The sequence below is a fragment of the Rhipicephalus sanguineus genome, chromosome 3 (assembly GCF_013339695.2).
Source record: "Rhipicephalus sanguineus isolate Rsan-2018 chromosome 3, BIME_Rsan_1.4, whole genome shotgun sequence".
Lineage (NCBI taxonomy): Eukaryota > Metazoa > Arthropoda > Arachnida > Ixodida > Ixodidae > Rhipicephalus > Rhipicephalus sanguineus.
Genome location: NC_051178.1, coordinates 201,215,424 through 201,235,244, shown reverse-complemented (window position 1 = coordinate 201,235,244; position 19,821 = coordinate 201,215,424). Strand labels below are relative to the sequence as shown.

Here is a 19,821-nt window from a genome sequence, read left to right as displayed (position 1 = left end):
GGTTAAAGTCTCTTTTTTTTTTTTAATTTCGTGCAGAAATCTCGGTGCGTGACGTCATGGATTTTAAAGTGAATTTATCGTATTTTGGCGACATTGGCGCAAAGAAATTTCCTGAAACTTGGTATGTTAAGTCTGCGGCCCTCCTCAGAGGACAATGTATTTCATTTTTAACCATTAGGAACGACGTGGGTCCTAGAAGACGCCGTCAAAATCTATGTCGTCATGGTGATTGGTGCGGGAACTGCAATGCCACCCGCATTTTCTGTTTGCGCGTTTTCTCGCTTACCAAGCGTCTTCTCGCGGCGAGTGTGGTGAATTTGGTATTGTGAAAGAGTAATTTACGAATACGAGAGAAATCAGTTTTCTCTTTAGTGTGTATTTAAATGTCTGTTTCAAGGCCGTGGTACAGAAAATATGGTAAAAAAAAAAGTGAGCGCGCGAGCCGTGCGCTGGAGTCAGTTGTTTCCTTCTACGTCATACCTCTCTAATTTAAATCTAATGTAACAAATACGTCTTCAATCCATGCCAACGTTGCTTCGCAATAATGAGCTTCTACAGTATAGTGTCTAGCTGCTACACCAGCATCTCGTGAACGCAGCGCCGCCCGCGCTTCGCGCCCTGGACGTGCGCATGGTGAGCGCAGACTCGGTGGAGACCAACTGGGAGTCCCCGGCGCCTGGCGTTGTGGGCTACGTGGTCGCCTGGTGCCAGAACCAGCGCTGCTCCGAGAAGACTGTTACGGCTACGCGCCTTATCATCCACAACCTACACGCTGACAGCGACTACAACGTCAGTGTGGTGCCCTTCCGAATGGACAGCCAGAACAACAAGGTGCTTGGGCCTCTCACCACCAAGCAAGTCACCGTCACTGATAGCATCGGTACGTGCACCTGCTGTACACGAAGTTGCTATCACTGATATCGAAGAAAATAATATACACCCTGCTGCATCACGCTGTATTTGCTCTGTTGTGGGATCAGCCTTTTATAGCGTAGCTGTTATAGTTCAGCTAAATCCGTGTACAGCGATGTCGTTCGTAGCCTAGCCAAGCTGGAAGAGGGGACAAGCGCATAGCGAGAGGGAAATCGCAGCATAGGCCAAGCATAGCCGAGAGTGGAAGCCTAGCGTAGCAGAGTTGGGAAAGGGAAGCGAGGGGGAGGGCGAAGAGGAAGAGAGAGAGAGAGAGAGAGTAGAGCATAATAAAGGCCAAACCCCATATACGCGAAAATGCACGCGACAGCGACGAGCGACGCGACGTAGGTCGTCTTCGCGCAAGCGGTCGCTTGGATGGGCAAACTCCATTCACGCGACGGCTTCAGCGAGCGATCTCCACTGTTGCTGGCATGAGGGCGTTTACTCGTGCCAAAAGTGGCCCGTAGTCAGCGGTATATAATGTAAAATACGATGTTTTGTTGCTTGAAGGTACATAAAATGTTTATCATTGTCTTGCAGCATTTTTTTCGATCCCATCACTGCTGCTACGTGCCGCCAAGCCGCGTCACAGACGGCGCGGGACTTGTAGTTCCCGTCCCTGAGGGCACGTTCGCGTTCAACAACGTCAACGTTGCGCTCGTCGCCGTTGGCCATGTTGATGAACGTTGCTGTTGATGCGCGTCGATAAGAAAGCGGCGACAATCAGCAGTACGTCACTGATGTATCTTGTTCCGGTGTTTTGCTATTGGCTGCTTGAGCACAGCACTTCCGGGCGACGAGCGACGGATTCCAAATCTGAAAAACCGAGCGATCGCGCGAAATCGACCACGCGACACGTCGCGCGAACGGCTCGTTTCGTCGCTCATAGCATCGCTCGTCGCTGTCGCGTGCATTTTCGCGCATATGGGGTTTGGGCTTAAAGCGGCGTAGGACCTTCGTCGCCGTGACTTCCCCGCAGCTCCGCTGTCCGTTGGTGTTTGCGATAGTAAAGCACGCAACTTTTCCCCTTTTTTTCACTCGCTTGATTTTACACTGGCCTTGCTTTGAGGAGTTAGCCATGGACGGATACCAAAAGCATTGACGTAAAATGGAGTCACGGTAGACAAGCAGGCCTATCGTTGAATGCACCCAAACATCAATGACTGATTTTCTGCATAATTGCCATCACCGGGCATAAGCTATAGCCGGAAAAAGCTACTTGAGCATACAGTAGTCTCTATCGTTGCTGCAAGCGATACATAAAACTTAGCTTGTCAAGACACACTGAGAGTGATATCCGAGGAAACTGCATAGGATGGCACATTGACCAGTTGGCGACGTTCTCTCCACAGATGCTGTTATGGCCGACAGCTACCTCATAGGGACCATCGTGTGCTCGGTGATCATCACAGCATTAGGTCTTGCCGTATTCGTCGTCTGCCGCAGGAAGAAAGGAACGTAAGTTCTCTCGTATAGAGTGGCGGAGAAATGCACCAGGAAAGAACGGTACTCCGTCAGTTTTGCTTGCCCTTGCAGTATATATATAAGCGCTGGAACGAAACGCACTGGCCTATTCGCTAACTAAAATTGTCAATCGGCGGCTTAATGAAGACGTGTTAGAGGCTAGAGGTGACAATCTAAGGCCAACCTCTATGCAGCTTCTCAAATAAGTCGTATCTCTCTCCATATATTCCTGTAATACATACAGCCCAGAGTATAAGAACCGCGTGGCAGATAACCGCCAACGGAAATTAGATGCGCAATTATTTCCTTGCAGTTGTTTCCTTTAACCGCACACATCTCTTTACTTTCCGCACGAATTCGGCGATTTGCGCTGCTTTTTCGTCGCTGACCGAGTGACAAGTTGCGGTGCAATGTGCAACAGGCGGTTACAATCGTGCTTCGCGACCAGCACGCGGCAGAAGGAACGTGCCTCTTATTAGTGGTTCCTGATAAATATATCTTATTGTATACCACGTCATTTTCGATTAAGAGGTGGCACTACCTGCTTTGAGAAGTGTGCCGACATCATGTACGTGTCGTAACTCGCAGATAACGCCGTTTGCTTTTTTGCGCCGTTCCAAGGCGTACGGATTTGCCGTATGGCGGCGGGATACGGATAACTTCCGGAATATTTGCGAACTGTTTACTACATACGCGCTTGCTTGCTCGAAATGCCTTGCAATAATAATTTGATTATGTGATTATGAGGGACGCCATGGCTCCGGAAATTTCGACCACCTGGGGTTCTTTAGCATGCACCTAAATCTAAGTACACGGGTCTTAAAAGCATTTTCGCGTCCATCGAAATTGCGGCCGCCGCTGCCGGAATCCGATCCCGCGACCTTCGGGTCAAAATGCCTTGCGCCTATTTGTTAGCGCAAACAGGCGGACACATTCACAAGATGAGCTACGTACATGACAACCGCAGACTCGCACTGTTTATTCACTTCAAGTCTGCGTCTGCCTAATAGTCACATTAGTGAATGTACTACGGAATTATCGTGCATAAATGCCGCGGACACTTCCAGCGATGCGCTGTGTGACTGAAAACGGTAAAACGTGGTCACTGAAGTGCTCAGTGTTCCTTTAACGGGCTGTGAACAGTGAGCCGCTAACAGCGATTCGTTGCGAACGCAGGGGTCCCCAGCTTTACAAGAGGATGAGCTCCTTGGATAACGACGACGATGACATCGGTGAGCGAACGTACATTGCACTTGCTTTCTGTACGCTCACTATTCTTTTAATTTTTTTTTTCAGTTTTTATGAAGACGGTTCCCAGGCGGACTTAAAACCTGCGGGGACATCCGCCAAGTCTACAAGAAGAAAAATTCTCACGTATTCTATGTTATTGCACACCTCGAATCTTCATTCTGACCTTCAATCACCGAAACCGGTTGCGTGAGATCGATTCGTATCCGAACAAGTGACGTCGCAAGAGAGCGATATGTGCCGGGATGAAAACTTAGCAAAACGCCGTGCAAAGACAGTTCGTTAAAATAAGCTACTGTAAAAAACAAAAAAAGTAATTGTCAACTCGTAGCAAAGACACTACTGACGCACATGCGTCGCCCCCCCCCCCAAAAAAAAAGAAAACCTTAAAAGGTCACAAAATATAGAAGCGTACATTCTCGTCAGAATAGAAAGGTTCAAATAACGCAATAATCTATAAGGTACGAACGAAAAAGAAACATGAACAAAAAAAAATAACGCTCAGGCGGGTATGGCGAGAGCGTTTGCATGGATGGGCCTTCTTAGGATGAGCCCCTTGATGGAGTCGGCCATCACGATGACGCACCAAAGGATTGCCACGAGAACACAAGCGGCGGCCACCAGATAGTAGAGACCGTTGTACGAGTCGTGCTTATCCTTGAAGTAGCCTGCGAAGGATAGAATCGGTTATCACTGCTCCTGCTGCATGCGATCCGCACAACGCCTTCCATAAGACGTGTGCATATATAGATGAGTTAGTTATACGCGACTTAACAGCGCGCCAGTAGCCATTCATCTGAGATGCTTGGACATTGTTAATTACTTGGTGCCGTATATATATATAGTTGTCCTGCCGTTCGTCGACAGTTAAAATGTTGCTTGAAGCGTGCGGGAAGATTTTTTCAGTGCTGGGAAAGTGCTGACGAACGTGAGTTCGCATAGTCTTTCCTTTATTAAGTTAATGCTTATATTTGTTTTTCTTGTTTGTTGATGTATCCATGAAGTGATGCCCCTAAAGTAGTCTTTAACGGTTGATCGTGATTTTTCTTCCCGCTAGTTTGCGGTTGCCAGACAAGCAGCTATCGTAGTCGAGTCGAGGGTTGCTCTTGTATATATTCCACAACGTATACGCATTCAATGCTCCAATTTCCTCGCTCTGCCGTGCCTTTCGCGCGATAACGTTTACGTTTAGAGAGCCGCAGGTAAGCGGTAATATATCTACAGGCTGAAATAAATGGGCGCCGTGCGGTGCTTCCTGCAGGAACGCAGAAATAGTGTCTCTATCCTCTGCATGCAGCCAATCATTCACGAGCTAAAACCGCATATATATATATATATATATATATATATATATATATATATATATATATATATATATATATATAATAAGTGTGCTGGCTGTTCTGTAAACAGATTCGCAGTCAATACCTGTCTCATTCGATTTTTGTGTGTTTGTGTATGTAGACGTGTTCGTTCAAGTACAGTCACACCCGAGTCTTAAAAATAACAAATAAATAAAGAACAATGCCCCTTTGTGCGCGCGGCTACGTTTAGGTGGATTTAACTACAGGGAACATATACGCGCTAAGCTGAAACAAGAGACGAGGTAGTATTCCGAAACTATGCCTTCTTATTTTATTACTAAAGGTGCATTTGGCCTTAAATGGGTTACAGTTCAGCGAGCTGCTGTAGTCGTGTCGAGAGCATATTATCCTTATTTTTGCCGACCAATAAGCTGCGGTTTTTTTATGCAATAAACGTTGCGGAAGTTATAGCCCCTGTGCCTTTCTTTTCTCCTGTGCATGCGCATCAGGGGCGTAGCCAGAATTCAGATTTGGGATGGGGGGGGGGGGGGGGGGGGCGAAAATTGGAATGGAGAACACTGCGCACTCCTATGGACGCAGTAAGTGTGGACACATCTAATTAGGCTCACTATGTTGCCCTGGTCAAACGCACTCATGTACTCACCGATGAGCAGGGGCCTGAAAAGCGCAGCCACTCCCATGGTGAGCCGGTGCAGACCGAACGTGAGTGGCAGGTGGTCGTCGCCCAGGTGGTCGGCCAGCAGCACGGGCATGGACGCTATCGTGCCGCCGTTGTTCAGGCCGAACACCAGCGCCACCGCCGCCATATTCGCCACTGTGGCGAGGTTAGCTAGCAGCAAAAAGCATACGCCCTGCGGTTCCACAGAACCAACCAGCTGAAGGAGGACGCAAGGTAAAATTAGGTAAAATTGACTTTAGGCGCCATCCATTCTCGCACTGGCTCCTCAAGACGTCTGCGCGTAACATTCTTGTTTCGAGGCCGTTTTGGCATGTGTTAGCGAAACTGCACAATGTGACACTCGTAAGCAAACGTAAGCCTGAAACAAAAAAATTGGCTGCGTAACTGAGTACTTTGTCGTCGAAAGACGACAGTCTTCTGCCGAGCTTTTTCGTGCATAGCGTCGCATTTTCAGCGCAGCCTAAGAAACGCTAGGGTCTTTATAATTATGTGTCTATGTATTTTCTAGTAAAGGAACACACTGCATAATACTTACGTATTCATGTTGCTCCTCAGATATGCGTAATATTTGCTTTTAGATCGAAAATATTCACAAGTATGAACGCAGCTACCAGTTCAAGATGGCTGGGCGTTCGGCAAGTGCTTAAACTTTGGCCGGATGGTTGAATCGTGTGACAGACAGACAAACAGAAAGACCACGATATAATTATGAGGAACATCGTGGTGGAGGGTTCCGGAAATTTCGACCGTCTGGGGTTCTTTACCGTGAACCTAAATCTATGTACACAGGCGTATAGCATTTTGCCTCCATCGAAATGCGATATAATTATGAGGAACATCGTGGTGGAGGGTTCCGGAAATTTCGACCATCTGGGGTTCTTTACCGTGAACCTAAATCTATGTACACAGGCGTATAGCATTTTGCCTCCATCGAAATGCGGCCTCCGCAGCGGGGATTCAAGCCCGCGACCTTCAGGTCACCACTAGGCCCCACTCTTTCCCAGACATGACCGTTGCCTCCACTTTTGAGCGATATAGTCGCCATGTTCCTATTTTGATGGGTCCTTCCTCCTCCCACTATTTACAAACGTTCTATAGCTACAACAGTTGCCGCGCAGCCTTATATACCTGTACGGTGAAGTTGATGATAAGCATCCACTCGCGGGTGATGTAGTGGCGGTCGGTGATGTAGCCGGTGCCGATTCGGCTTAAGAAGTCGCCCATGGCCATGACCGAGATCAGTATGGCACCGTCCTCGTTACTGGCATGCGCCGCGCCCTCCGCGTGGTCCACAATTGTTATCATGTAGGTGCCGAACACGTAGCCGTACACCACACCAGTCGCCATCAGCGGCACGAACATCGGGCACCGGAAGAAGCTGAACATCTGCACGATCCCATCCTGCATCACTCCACTGTTTGTGTCTAGCTCTTGTTCCATTACGTTGAAAGTGTACACAGTTGAATGACAGATGCCAAAGGAGAATCTCACCTGTATGCGTAAATTAACACGCATTCGAGGTCTTGTGGGCGGTTTCGTGGGATGAAAAAGGGGCAAGAAGCTACGTCAGCGCACGTCATGACCTTGAGCACTTCTGTTTTTTTTTTTTTTTCAACGCGTCAACTAACTTTCGGCGTGATCACCAGTGCGTTAGCGTAATTTGCACCCCCTAATCATCTAAGAGGGCGCAAATTCTACCACATACCTTTACTCAGTCGTACGTTCGAATTTTTTTTAATGTGCACGGTTATGATCGCGCATGTTTTTTTTTTTGTTTTTTTTTTGGCGATAATGAAGACCGAAGAACCCTGATGCACTCAAAGAACTGCTCACTTCCTACCTTTGACCAGGAAAGCCGGGCACCGATGGCAGGGCAGGCCGTTGTATGAGAAGTACGTTATCGCTTCATTTTCATTTTTGCATACATTGTGGAGCCTGTTTTCTTTTGGATTCTACGAACAGGGTGGGGGTGGGGGGGAATGGGGCCACTGCGGTGAAACTTGGCCCCTTCTAATAGAGAACCCTGTGCATGCCTATGCCCCCACCCAAGCCACACCAGTGCCCCCCCCCCCCCCCCCCTATACACGGGTTTGTACCCCTCCAAGACAGTTATTCTTCCAACGCACATAGGCCCCTTCAACAACGCTGCCCAGCAGGCCGCGGGCGGTTCGCCAACACTAGCTTCACACATTCCAGATGTGGCCTCTCACCCCACGACGTCTTCGCCGTTGGGGTTCAGACGAACGCGGCGGCAGTGCAGAAACGACGATGCCACTCTCCCACAGCAGGAGGTCGGTGGAGAAGATGTCGCTGACAGGGTTCTTGTTCTCAGAGTCTTCGCAGCTACTGCATCTCGCGCTAGTGAGCGTGGTGCTGATCAGGGGGTGGTGCGGAGGCCTCGGGAAGCTGGGCGTCGAGCGGACTGCGATGGAGCCGGCCATGGCGTTCAGCACGAGCGCGCCCACGATGAGCATGGTGCCCTGCAGGCCGTACTTGTCCAACAGCCTGCCGATGAGTGGCGGAAGCAGGATGCTGCTGAGCGCCGCTCCGGCGAAGCTCACGCCGCTCGCCGAGGTCCGATACTCGTCGAAGTAGCGATGCAGAACCACCACGTTTGTGGGCACCATGAGACCCGACCCAGCACCTGAGCGCGGCCGGAATAAATGGCAGTGCTATGTACGAATTCACACAATGTGATAATCCATGCGCTTTTGCGGAGTACACTATCGCAGGCAGTAATGACTACAGCAACAAGGATTTGTGCAACTCTCGTCATACGCCTTCAGAAAACCGCGCTTGCAATTGCTCTGATACCACGGGAATATCGGCTGGCTCGTGCGTGAATGCGTCGTTTTTACAGCTTTCTGAGAGGAGTGCCCGATTCTTCTTGTCCTAAACAGCAAAGGCAGATATCTTCTTCCGTAATACGAAGGCACATAGGGAGCATTCGAGGATGACTATTTTGTCGATCGACATGCGTGGCTCCAGTAACATATATTTGTGTGGTTAGGTTAGCAAGGGGCACTGCGCGAGTTATGGAAGCAGGCTGCTACAGCTAGCTTTCAGTTGACGTTGATTCAACGGCTTGAAAGCAAATATATAATTTTCATGAAGTTTACGAAAATAGCCATGCGCCAAATTGAGAAATGTGGTCATGATTGAGAAATTGATGAAGTGCTGTAGGTAAAGTCCCAAAGAGGTAGAAGTAACAAGGCCCTGCACATTTTCGCTTTATAAGACAAACTTTTGAGGCAGGAAGTACCAGCGCAGACAGACACCCACAAGCGAAACGACACGCCCGTGGGGTGTGCGGGTCGTTTCTCTTGCGGATGTCTTTTCGCGGTGGCACTTCGTTCCTCCGTGATGAAGCAACTCGCCCAAAAAGAAGCATTGAATAAGATAAACTCACCGAAGCCTAAGCCGATAAATGCAGTGTAGGCTGTAGGCGTATCCCAAACGAAGCAAGCAATGGCGCTTATTGCAGCCAGAAACGTGGCTCCTGTGTTCAGCGTTCGGGTGTCCCAGTACCTGACCAAAACGCCGACCAAGAAGCCTGCAGGACAAAAAGCAGCGTTCGGTTGCTCAGCGGTCCTCAGCGGTATATGGTGTCTTTGGACACAAAATTCCGTAATTTCGACCTCTGCTTTTTTATTCCCCTTTACACGAAATGAAGGAGCATTCACATAATGCTACTAAATTTAGTGGCTCGACGAGGCGAATGCCCCCGTGACAGCGCAGCAACAGAAAATTTAAGACAATTATGCCCTTAGAATGACAAAGCTGAGCTACACGTACACAAGACAACAAGGGTACAAGTTTTTGTGTTACATTGTTTTCTCTTCAGTGGTGTAGCCAGGGGGTGGCACACCGGGTCCGTGAGACCCCCCCCCCCCCCGAATTTTTTTTTGCCGTGGCATACAGAGCACAAAATGATACTCGACCACATATGAGAGACACTTCAGAGAGGTGCTTGAAAAAAAAATACTGCCTACGCCCCTGTTTCTCTTGTATGCGTGTTTGCACGCCTTACGTTCCTTTATGGCAGTCATAGGCGTGCGCAGGGTTCCCCATCAGGGGGGGGGGGCGATGGTTCATCGCAGCGCCCCCCCCCCCCTACTAAATGAATGTACGAGGTAGATTTTGCGCCCCTCCCCTCTTAGGTGACTAGGGGGGTCAACGTATGGGGCAGATTTTGCGCCCCCCCCCCCCTGTTAGGTGACTAGGGGGGTCAATGTATAGGGCAGATTTTGCGCCCTCCCCCTCTTAGGTGACTAGGGGGACGGCAGCCCCCCCTGCCCCCCCCCCCCCTTGCGCACGCCTATGCACAGTTATTTACGTAAGGGCATATTGAAGAGATAAAGAGGTACCGTGAAAAAGATGCAATCAATTGCCGCAATTAACCGTAATCACCAGCAAGCGCAATACACAGAGCTTCTAGCATGCGGCCAAGTGACACTATGCTAAGTGTTTGGCGTAGTACGAACCTTGCGCCGAGTTGACGGTAGTGCAGATCTCGAAGGGCCACGCGGCCTCCTCGCGAGAGATGCGGAAGTTGGACACCAGGCCAACCAGGAGGATGCCCGAGCTGCGAAAGATGATGGCAGCCCACACCTGGATCCAGAAGCACATGGCCGCTATGAACCAGGCGTAGTAGCTGTCCACAAGCTGCAGCGCTGGCATGGCTCCTATAGGCTTAGCGGCGTATACGCCCTGGCCTCGCGAAGCGTACGTTCCTTCTCTTCTCGAGCTGGGAACGTGCATTGCTGCTCCTGCTGCTAATGATGACGACGATCTCGAGAATATGGACCATGTCCACAACGAGGAGTTGGCAGAGAAGCGGGCGGTATAGAATGATACAAAAGGAGGTGAAGGGGAGGGAAACCATGCGGTACGACAAAGTTGAATGAACTGAGAACCAGTTCAGTGGAAATTCAAAGAAACGAAAGTACAATGCAACATAAAAATCAGCGCACCAGTTTCTGTTGCAAATGTAATTGCACAGGCTGGTAGCAGTTAGGATCACATCCCCATAGGCGTGGGCACAAAGGAAGGTCGCCCCCCCCCCTTTTTTTTTTATCGAAGGGGGGCGCCAAGTCGATCTGTCCCACACCTTCTGTCAGTCGGACCTGTCGCGTCATTATTTAAAGTGCTGGGTTATGGTCATTGTGGGATGCCGTGTCGATGGAAGAACGCATTCCAACATAAAGCATAACGGCTGTTTATTAGCGGGCAGCAGCGGGGCGAGCATACCGACGCTGCGCTCGAACGGTTAGCGAAGGAATGAATCTTTCCGAGCATGGCAGCTTGGGTTTATAGCCACCGTCGGTGGCTTAAGCCTCCGGTGACGCTGCGGTGGCGCTGTCTCTTATTGGAGGCGTGGTGCAGCATGCAGCCGTGTCACGCGACATACGCCGGGCTAGCTAGTGACGAGGCGGAGGCTGCGCCGGTTTGTGAGCAGTGTGTCGCCACACCATGAAGGTTTTTGACGATAACGGCGACCGAAAGCCCCTGACGTTGCAATCCAAGAACTGTTTACTTCCAACCTAAGGGTGGGAAAGCCAGTGACGAAAGCCATGCAGGCCACTGTCAGAAATACGTCATCGCTTGATTTTCACTGTTGCATCCATTGCGAAGCTTGTTTTCTTCGGTCTCGACCAATAAGAGGGGGGGGGGGGTGTGGATTCGCTGCGACGAAACTTTGCCCCCCTCCCCCCTAATGGAAAAACCTGTGCACGCCTATGGCTGAAGTCCAGAAGCGAGACCCCTAGAGAAAGGATAATTATTGCCAGGCAAAGCCGGCGAAATGGGTCTTCGCGATGTCTCTTTGTAACTAGTACTGAATGATTGTCATCGTTCGAGCAGCAATTTGATCAAAAGAGCGTGGTCGCGAGCACCACCTCGACGGACATACGGCTCGTATACCCTTTTACGTACACGCGCTGTGCTCCCACCGCTTACTTCGCGTTGAGACGACAGACAGTACGAAAACCGCTTTGCTTCCTAGAGCCGCAGCATTCCCTTACACCAGCGTTTCGTAAAGTTACGCGACATCGCCGTCTGGAAGAGCTGCTAGCCTTACTTCGGATAACATTACAATTTGTTGCTATCGCATTCATTGCTTCGGCTTTGCGGCGAAACTGTGATTCTTTACAGCTAAGCTGCATATGCCTAGGGGATATGTCAGTGTGTTTATGTTCAGAAAACACAGGAAGGAGAGCGCATGCTCGAAAAATCGAGTGCGAGGGGCGCCAAGCAACAAAGGGCAGGAGAACCTCGAGTTTTCTCGAGTCGGCTTAAAATAAGCTTAAAATATACGTTTAGCCCATTTCACATCGTGAATGCGCCAGATGCGCGAGTCTGTAATGTATACAGCCCTAGTAATTTTCCGTTACAAGAAAACACTCTGTCCGGGTAATATTTGTAACCTGCGCAGTCCCGCATGATGTACTGAATGACCGAGTGTGCTATACGTGGGTCCAACATTCCCGGTGACGTCTCTATGTCACATGGTTCGTACGTACAACTCTATATATAAAGTCGTTTCAGAACCTGTACGCTGCATTCTAGCGCGCATTTTTCTGCGATGTTTTTTTTTTCCTCGAAATTTTGTGTGTCATGCCAATTATAGGATATTTCCAGTTTTTCAGTGCACGCATACCACAATTCGATTCGTTGGCCATTTCAGGAAGAATTACCGTTCTTAAAAGGTCTCTACAGACAGCAAGGTTGGTACTAAACGTTTCTTGTTTCTTTTTTCTTACACGCAACGGGGACACATAGTTGCAAAGAAATAACGACATAGGAAGCGAACGAGCTTTATTTGAATACGGTATTGTGTATTCACGGGAAATCAGCTTTTATGACAGCATTGTCTTCATCAGGTTACCAATGGTGTCTGTGCCAAAGTCGGTCTTTCCTTCTACATCAAGCGCCAAGCTGACCGACCCTTTGATTTCAAACTTTGTCCGGTCACCAGAGCTGTCAGACTCTGAACTCGACGACTCCGAACTTGAAGATTCCAGGCTGTTGGACAAGGACTTCGAAGCCCCAGACGTAGTTTCGAACTTTCTTTCGCCTCCTTCGTCAGACGTTGACGGTTCCGCCGTCCGTGTAAGTTCCAAGAATTTCTCGAGTTTGTCATAAAACTTCTTCGCATCTGCATCTGTCATCGAGTTGCCGTTCTCAGGGGTCTTAACAGCTTCAGCCTCTGACGAGATCACGCTTCTGTCCATAGATTCGGCGCCCTCGTCGCTTTCGTCGCTCATGTCTCCTTTGGCGAAGTTATACACAGTTGCGAGTACTTTGAGCTTGTCTGACACCGTCAGGTCCGCATCAATCAAGGCGTGGTAAAGAGTTCGCAGAGCTCTCCTCCGGCGATCGTCCAGTTCGTTCTCGAGCATTCTTAACCGTCGCAACATGCCTTGCGAATCGAGGTCGTTTGGCGACGTACCGATTCCCATGCCACGCTGCTGCACCTGGCCCAGCAGTCTGCGGTACGCCCGCACACGTCTCATGAAGTAATCACCGTCGTCCTGCATGTCCTTAGGCGTCAACAACTCCTCGAACATGCGGTTCATGGCCGTCAGCCTCCTCTCAAAGCTTTCTACCATTTCCGGCGTGATCCGCTGGTCACCCTCGTTGGGTTCTCCTGCCTTGGCAAATGACCTCGCATTGTCTGTAGCCTTAAACATGCTGGTGGTAGTGTCCTTTTTCGTTGCGGCGTCTTGAGATAGAAGTGCGATACCACCGACAAGACCGTCGTTTGAAAGGTCTAGCATAGGGCCACGATCGTTGGCCCTCCTGGTCTCTGAGCCTGTGTATTCGGCGCTTTTCAGCAACTCACGGATAGATCGTCGCGTAAATGTCCTCTTTATTTTTTCTGTGTTCTGCTTCGTACGGTCAACCTTTTGTTTTACGCCTTCGGATCCTGAGACAGCGTAGCCCTTATTGACCGCTGTTGGATAGTAAGTACAATCATACCAACCCCGAGTCATTCCTGGATAGTAATAATGACGATGATAGTCTGGGTAGTACCGGTTATAATAAGCCCCGTAATAATCATACGGGTACGAGCCACCGCCAGAGTACTTTCCAGTAGAATAGCCTCCGTAACCATTACTGTAACTGCTACCTTGATTATAGTGTGGATATCCATACCCATAGCCGTATCCATAGCTGTGAGGGCTGTAGTAGCCGGTAGGGTAAGAGGGGTAACCTGTTTGGCCACCACCACTTGGGTAGTACGTGCCATGGCCATAGCCGTAATTATAATGTCCACCTCCGTAGTACGGTTGCCCTCCATAACCACTACTGTGGTAAGGGTAGGTTGCATAACTGTTGTAGTACGGATAACTGCCATAGCTGCCCCCTTTGTACGGGTAACTGCCGTAGCTACCCCCTGTGTACGGGTAACCGCCATTATACGGATAACCCCCTTGGTACGGATAAGAGGGTGCGTAACTTCCGCAGCCGCTTGTATAACAGCCATAAGAGCGAGTGTTGCCTCCACCGTAACCGTTGTGCCCGCCGTATAGTCCCCCTCCGTAATAGCCACTCCTGTAGTATGGGTAGCCAAACTTGTCATAGCCGCTAACGTAAGGGTAACCAGCGCCGTAGCCGTAACCGCCGTAGTGTCCGCCATAGCTGGGGTAGCTAGTACCCGTTTGAGGCGGGGAGCTACTTCGCCTATAGTAGCCTACGGCCACGTAGTACGGCTGCCACCAACTGCTGCCGTAGTACGGTTGCATGTAGCCGGAACCAGCTGAGGGCCAGTAGCCATAGCCTCCCCCACCACCGTTCAAGCCACCGTGCTCGAACGAAGGCCTCCTGTTGAACTGTCTCCACCACTCATACGTGGTAGGGGGCGGGTGATAGGCGGGAGGACGATACGACCAGGAGTGAGGATAGTAGCCCTGGCTGGGGTAGCTGTTCCAGTATCCGTTGGGGTTATAGCCACCAAAGTGAGGTTTATAACTGGGCGGGTAATAAGAGTGGTTCGGATTGATGCCTGGTGGCGGCGGCGGTGGAGGTGGAGTCGTGACAGGGGGTGGCTGGTCAGTGGCAACTTCCGGCGCGTCCGTTGTGTCGTCCTGGGCACCGGCCGGCCAGCAGCAGCAGGCTGCATGCACGTAAGGAAACCGTATATTTTAACAAAGCTTATTTGCATCTTGCTTAGGCCTTTTACTACTACCCATATGTATGTACCTTCGGAGTTATTGCATTATGAGCTTAGATGGTTCGACATCACGACAAATCATTACGCAGAAGCATACAGTCGTAAAGACGAATGCTAACTATACCAACAAAGGCTTATTTATTGATCCGAGTTTACATTGAAGCTTATCCCTATTTAACATTCACATGCCCACTTCATATTATTAACTTTTTATTCTAGAGATGAAAGTGGTAAATTGAATAGAACAGTAATTACTAATTGGGCTATTTGGCTTACACTAAAAAAAATGGGGTACTCGCCCATCCAAAAATAAGCCAGGATATTGCCCTTGCTTCTATAACTTCACATGCAAGACTTATCACTGTTTTTGCTATCAGAATTGTACCTTGTGTAAAAAGCGGTTCAAAAGGTTTTGTCAGCGGAAAGATAGGCACAAGTGCACGAGGTCATAGAGGCAGAAACAATATCACGATGCGGTACTATTATGCGTGTATACTTCATGTGCACCTTCCAGGAGATGTTCGGTTCCGTGTACTTTTAAGAATGCAAAAATATCCACAACGCGCGTCTTATGTGCGACTCTAGTATAAGTGCTGAGTAGCTCATTCCCCTAAATACATCTGTCAAGCTGCATTTCTGCTAACTGATACTAATGAGGACGAATACTTCACTCCCGTGTACTACTAGACAAGTTCGAATTATCAGATATATAAGTTCATGTCTGGCGTTCCTGTACACATGCATGGTGATCACCATGGTGCCAGGCAGCTTGAGTGCAGTGCTTAACTATACTGAGCGCCTACAGTACGTGGTTAGCGCTAGAATGTCCCACTGGTGGCGCAGATCAAATCCTACATTTATCTTAATTTCTCAATAATAAAATGCTTCTACACATAATAATGACTGTATAGACGTTCCCAAGCATCAACCTTTCAGGACTCTAGTGCCAGTTAGTTGGTTCATGATCTTGAGAAGTTTTTCAGCGCGAAACATACGAGGACGAAAGACTGAGAAACAATGACACAGACAGTGCTCATCTAGTTGTTTCTCGGTCTTTCGTCCTCGTATGTTTCGCCCTGAAAAAACTTGCTCAAGATCATTAACCTCTCACTTGAGCATAAATTGTTGTTTGCCTTTAGTGTCCCTTATTTTAGTAACAACATATTTCGTGATCGCGTTGACTTCGGGGGGAGGCATGCGTACCTATGATGGCCGCGCAAGTCAGCAATGGTGCTCTCATGGTGGTCCTTCTCGGCGAGTGTGTGTCTCCGGCGGTGTCCGCGAGTCCACTGTCGGCGACGGGTCACCGTGACGCGGCAGCACGGCGGGGCTACTATCTGTGCGCGCGTTTCGCGGCTCGCTTTCGCTGGTGTTTGTCCCTCGCTCGAGCCGATTCACCTGGCCGCTGGGTACACAGGGCCTCGCTGGAAACGTGCACGCGCCTACGGAGTCCCCTCTGCCCGTTGCCTACATTTAATTCCCATTTATTTTCTCTCTTTTTATTTGCCCTTCGGCCGAACTATGCGCAGCGGTGAGATGGAGCGCCATCGCCTCTGTGCACACAATAGGGACGGGAGCTAGCTGTCGACTCCATGTACACCCCAGAGGCGAACACTGACGCTTGCCTCTGTGCCCCAATTTCACATTCCTCTTGATGCTACCAGGGAAGCGCACTAATGGAGGTCTGCAACATCGATCATACGGTAGTCGTCTCCGACACGAGCCATGCAGTACGAAGGAGAGCCTTCCAAGAAGGGACATGATCAGCGTGTTATCCATTCCAATAAACATTCCTGACCAAAAATGCGCTGCGCCGTACAACCACATGTTCACAGTTACATGTCAGTATACATAGGCGTATCTAACAGGGGGGGGGGGGAGGCAAGGGGACGCTAGTCCTCCCAATGAGAAATGTTGAACGGGAGGGGGGGGGGGCGGAGCCCGCCACTTTTGACAGTGGTTATTGTCAGCTGCAGACTGAGAACCTACGAGTCAGGCAAAGATTTAGTTGAACGCAGCAATAACGTAATTTTGTAATAAAAATTGTCCGATTCTGCTGTGACGACTGTCCTTCGTGTGTCATGCCCACGCACTGTAGGCTACTTGCGGTGCGGGCTGCCTATTCCACGCTTGTGCGTCTTGCGCTCGAGCATTGCAGAGGAGGCTATCGCTCAGCAGGGGCTCTATAATATTACAGTAATCTGTCATGATTTTATTTTGTCCTGTCTGGTCTGAAACACGGCGCAAATATGGGCGGTAACCAGTAAACGTTTTATAGCCTGATCAAACGCTCTCCTTTTTTCAGGAAATTCAGTTTCTTTGAAAACTAACAGCATCGCCACTGCTCCATATTCAAGCTGCTGTGAGTTGATGAGTGTGCAGAAGTGTCCAGTATTTTAGTTGTGTCTAGTCAGGACAGCTAAAATAGGAGGAGGAGAAAGAGGAAGGAAAGGCAGGAAGATTAACCAGACGCGCGTCCGGTTTGCGATTCCCACTTTAGTCTCCGATTAGCCTGCTTCACTTGGCATATCATGTTCATGTGGTAGCCTGCAGCGATCGTGGCGGCTTGTAACAAGGCAGTGGACTCGAGCACATTGAGAAGCCCAGCTTTCAAGTTTGCCCCGTTACTACCTCACCAGGGAGATGGTCAGCGTCCACGGTTTTCTGGACTAAGAAGGCTGCCTACCTGCAAAGGATTGTGTCTGTTTCTAATAACGTTTATTTCTCTCTCTACCTCTTTGTCAGCAACGATGAGATGACAGAGAGTTGTACACGCGCAAAAACAGCTCAACATCGTTCAGGGGCGTAGCCAGAAATTTTTTTCGGGGGGGGGGGGGGGTTCAACCATACTTTATGTATTTTCGTGCGTGCGTTTGTATGTGTGCGTGCATATATACGCAAGCAAAACTGAAAAATTTCGGGGGGGTTTGAACCCCCCCCCCCCCTTGGCTACGCCCCTGACATCGTTATACTACAACTGAAAGTATCTATTATACGTAGGAGGGTAGCGAATTGGGCGAGTTGGAAAATGCTCATGATGGTTAGCGCAAACGGAACACGGTCGTTTTTTCTTCTTTTCGGTCCGTGTTCCGTTTGCGAACCATCATGAGTATATCTATTATACACATGTTAACCCATCTCGCCCGCTGCTATAAGCAGCCGCTGCCAATGTGATTGACAGGCAGCCTTCTTAAATTATGTCCAGAAAGAGACACTGTCTGGCTATTCCGAAAAAAAAAAAAACGAGTTATTGTTCAGCACAGTAATGTGCTGCTTGTTGTGCACACTTCATTTTAACGCCGCGAGTTTTCGCAGACTTGTGACGTCGCGTAACAATTGGAGGCGATTTTATGGCACATTGAAATTTTTTGACGAATAGCGAAGAACAATGACAAACAATACGCCGTATTGAAAATAGTTCATTATTATTATGTTTTTATGCAGTCATGCGTACGTGGTAATTTCGCGGTGGATCACTTACGCGTCATGTTACGTCGTTTTACGAGCAGGTGCTGTGAGCATGACGCAGAAAATTTCGACCAATCATTAACAGCTAACGACCTGTTAGAAAACAATGCGGGGTAGTTTAACGTTATAATCGCCCACATTTTTTCAAGAAAAATTTGAGCTTACACAGTTTACGTAGGCTATTTACTTGGATGAACCGGAGGGGAGGAGTATAGGGCCACTTCACCGTTTTTCCGTCCACCCCCCACTCAATTAAGCTGAGAAAAGTAGGAGGGCAAGGAACGAAACCTAGTGCATAAATTCGTAGTCAATTATAACCTTATAACTATACACAACCAGCTCAATGTGGTTTGCTTAAATCGAGTGAACTTGGTCTTCTTTTTAAGAAAGACTTTACATTAGAGGGCTCTAACAATAAAGAAATTGGCACTCGGTTTATCCTGAAGACTTCTGCGAAGTACCTTGCTTTGTCAGCCACATGTCTTGTTTAATAAGTGAGAATTTAAGGTACTAGAGTCATAGCAGGTTCTTCATACTCATCGTATCTGCAACGCCAAACTAAGACTGGGAAGTTTCCTGATGGAATGCTCAGATGATGAGGTTAAATTTGGGTGTACTTTTTAAACTTCACGGTAATATTTCCAAAATGTTATTAAACACATGCTATGTTGTCGCGGTATAGGGAGGTCCAGCCTGCACAATCTGTTTGTGCAGATTCTTCCTTGATTTAAAACAAACAGTTTTGAAAAGCAAGTCATCCGATCAGCTCTATGAATATAAAAAAGCGCCTATACATAATGAATGGAATATATATATATATATATTCCATTCATATATATTCCTTTCCATTCATTCTCAGACCTTCATTATCATCCGAAAAAGTTAATAATAATAATAATAATAATAATAATAATAATAATAATAATAATAATAATAATAATAATAATAATAATAATAATAATAATAATAATAATAATAATATTATTATTATTATTATTATTATTATTATTATTATTATTATTATTATTATTATTATTATTATTATTATTATTATTATTATTATTATTATTATTATTATTATTATTATTATTATTATTATTATTATTACAACGGCTGAATGACCCTTCGATGTAGCCCCTCGGATGCCTCTTCAAGCCATTTCGTGGGGAGCTGCGCGATGACATGCTTCATCCCTCTGAGCAAGTGACTGGAATTGAAAGTGCCGTGTAACGTAGACATATTCTACCAAAATGCTCGTGGTCTACGTACCAAGACACGCGAGTTTTTCTCTAATGTTCTTTCGTCTTCTTTTCCTATTATTGGTATTTCTGAAACCTGGCTAGGCACGGAAATTCCCTCATCTGACTTTTTTCCCCCGACCTACACCTCCTTCCGCAGTGACCGAGATTTCAGTGAAACCAAACAGAAAGGCGGTGGCGTGCTGATTGCCATTGACAATTCACTGAAATCCGTTAGACGGAAAGACCTAGAAACTATCGAAGAATCAATTTGGCTAGAAACCAACCTTGAGCGCAGTGAAAAATTGTTGA

At 48.2% G+C, this 19,821-nt stretch overlaps 3 protein-coding genes across 3 annotated transcripts in view; 1 reads left to right on the top strand and 2 right to left on the bottom strand.

The window, feature by feature from the left end:
• Positions 1-4,122, top strand: part of LOC119388110 (tyrosine-protein phosphatase Lar) — a 30,496-nt gene extending 26,374 nt beyond the window's left edge. Inside the window, exons 6-9 of the mRNA XM_037655741.2 lie at positions 599-880; positions 2,265-2,370; positions 3,553-3,608; positions 3,673-4,122. Coding sequence (XP_037511669.1) covers positions 599-880; positions 2,265-2,370; positions 3,553-3,608; positions 3,673-3,704 — 476 coding nt within the window. The 3' untranslated portion in view covers positions 3,705-4,122. The remainder of the gene's footprint in view (positions 1-598; positions 881-2,264; positions 2,371-3,552; positions 3,609-3,672) is intronic.
• A 3-nt stretch (positions 4,123-4,125) lies between these two features.
• On the bottom strand, positions 4,126-10,311 carry LOC119386256 (monocarboxylate transporter 2). Its single transcript, XM_037653584.2, has 6 exons — positions 10,113-10,311; positions 9,038-9,181; positions 7,839-8,272; positions 6,757-7,014; positions 5,593-5,824; positions 4,126-4,292 (listed from the first exon to the last, which is right to left on the bottom strand). The coding sequence occupies exons 1-6, from the start codon at positions 10,306-10,308 to the stop codon at positions 4,126-4,128; spliced, it is 1,431 nt and encodes a 476-aa protein (XP_037509512.1). The 5' UTR covers positions 10,309-10,311.
• Positions 10,312-12,450: 2,139 nt separating this feature from the next.
• Positions 12,451-16,197, bottom strand: LOC119388109 (uncharacterized). The gene is made up of 2 exons (XM_037655739.2): positions 16,007-16,197; positions 12,451-14,746 (listed from the first exon to the last, which is right to left on the bottom strand). The coding sequence occupies exons 1-2, from the start codon at positions 16,041-16,043 to the stop codon at positions 12,486-12,488; spliced, it is 2,298 nt and encodes a 765-aa protein (XP_037511667.1). The 5' UTR covers positions 16,044-16,197; the 3' UTR covers positions 12,451-12,485.
• Between the last annotated feature and the right edge of the window lie 3,624 nt (positions 16,198-19,821).

Coding starts and splice junctions, on each gene's coding strand:
- LOC119386256 (XM_037653584.2), bottom strand. CDS start 10,308: ATGCCAGCGCTGCAGCTTGTGGACAGCTACTACGCCTGGTTCATAGCG. Junction 9,182..10,112: donor TACCGTCAACTCGGCGCAAG/GTTCGTACTACG, acceptor TTTGTCCTGCAG/GCTTCTTGGTCGGCGTTTTG. Junction 4,293..5,592: donor TTTCAGGCCCCTGCTCATCG/GTGAGTACATGA, acceptor TATCCTTCGCAG/GCTACTTCAAGGATAAGCAC.
- LOC119388109 (XM_037655739.2), bottom strand. CDS start 16,043: ATGAGAGCACCATTGCTGACTTGCGCGGCCATCATAG. Junction 14,747..16,006: donor GACTTGCGCGGCCATCATAG/GTACGCATGCCT, acceptor ACGTGCATGCAG/CCTGCTGCTGCTGGCCGGCC.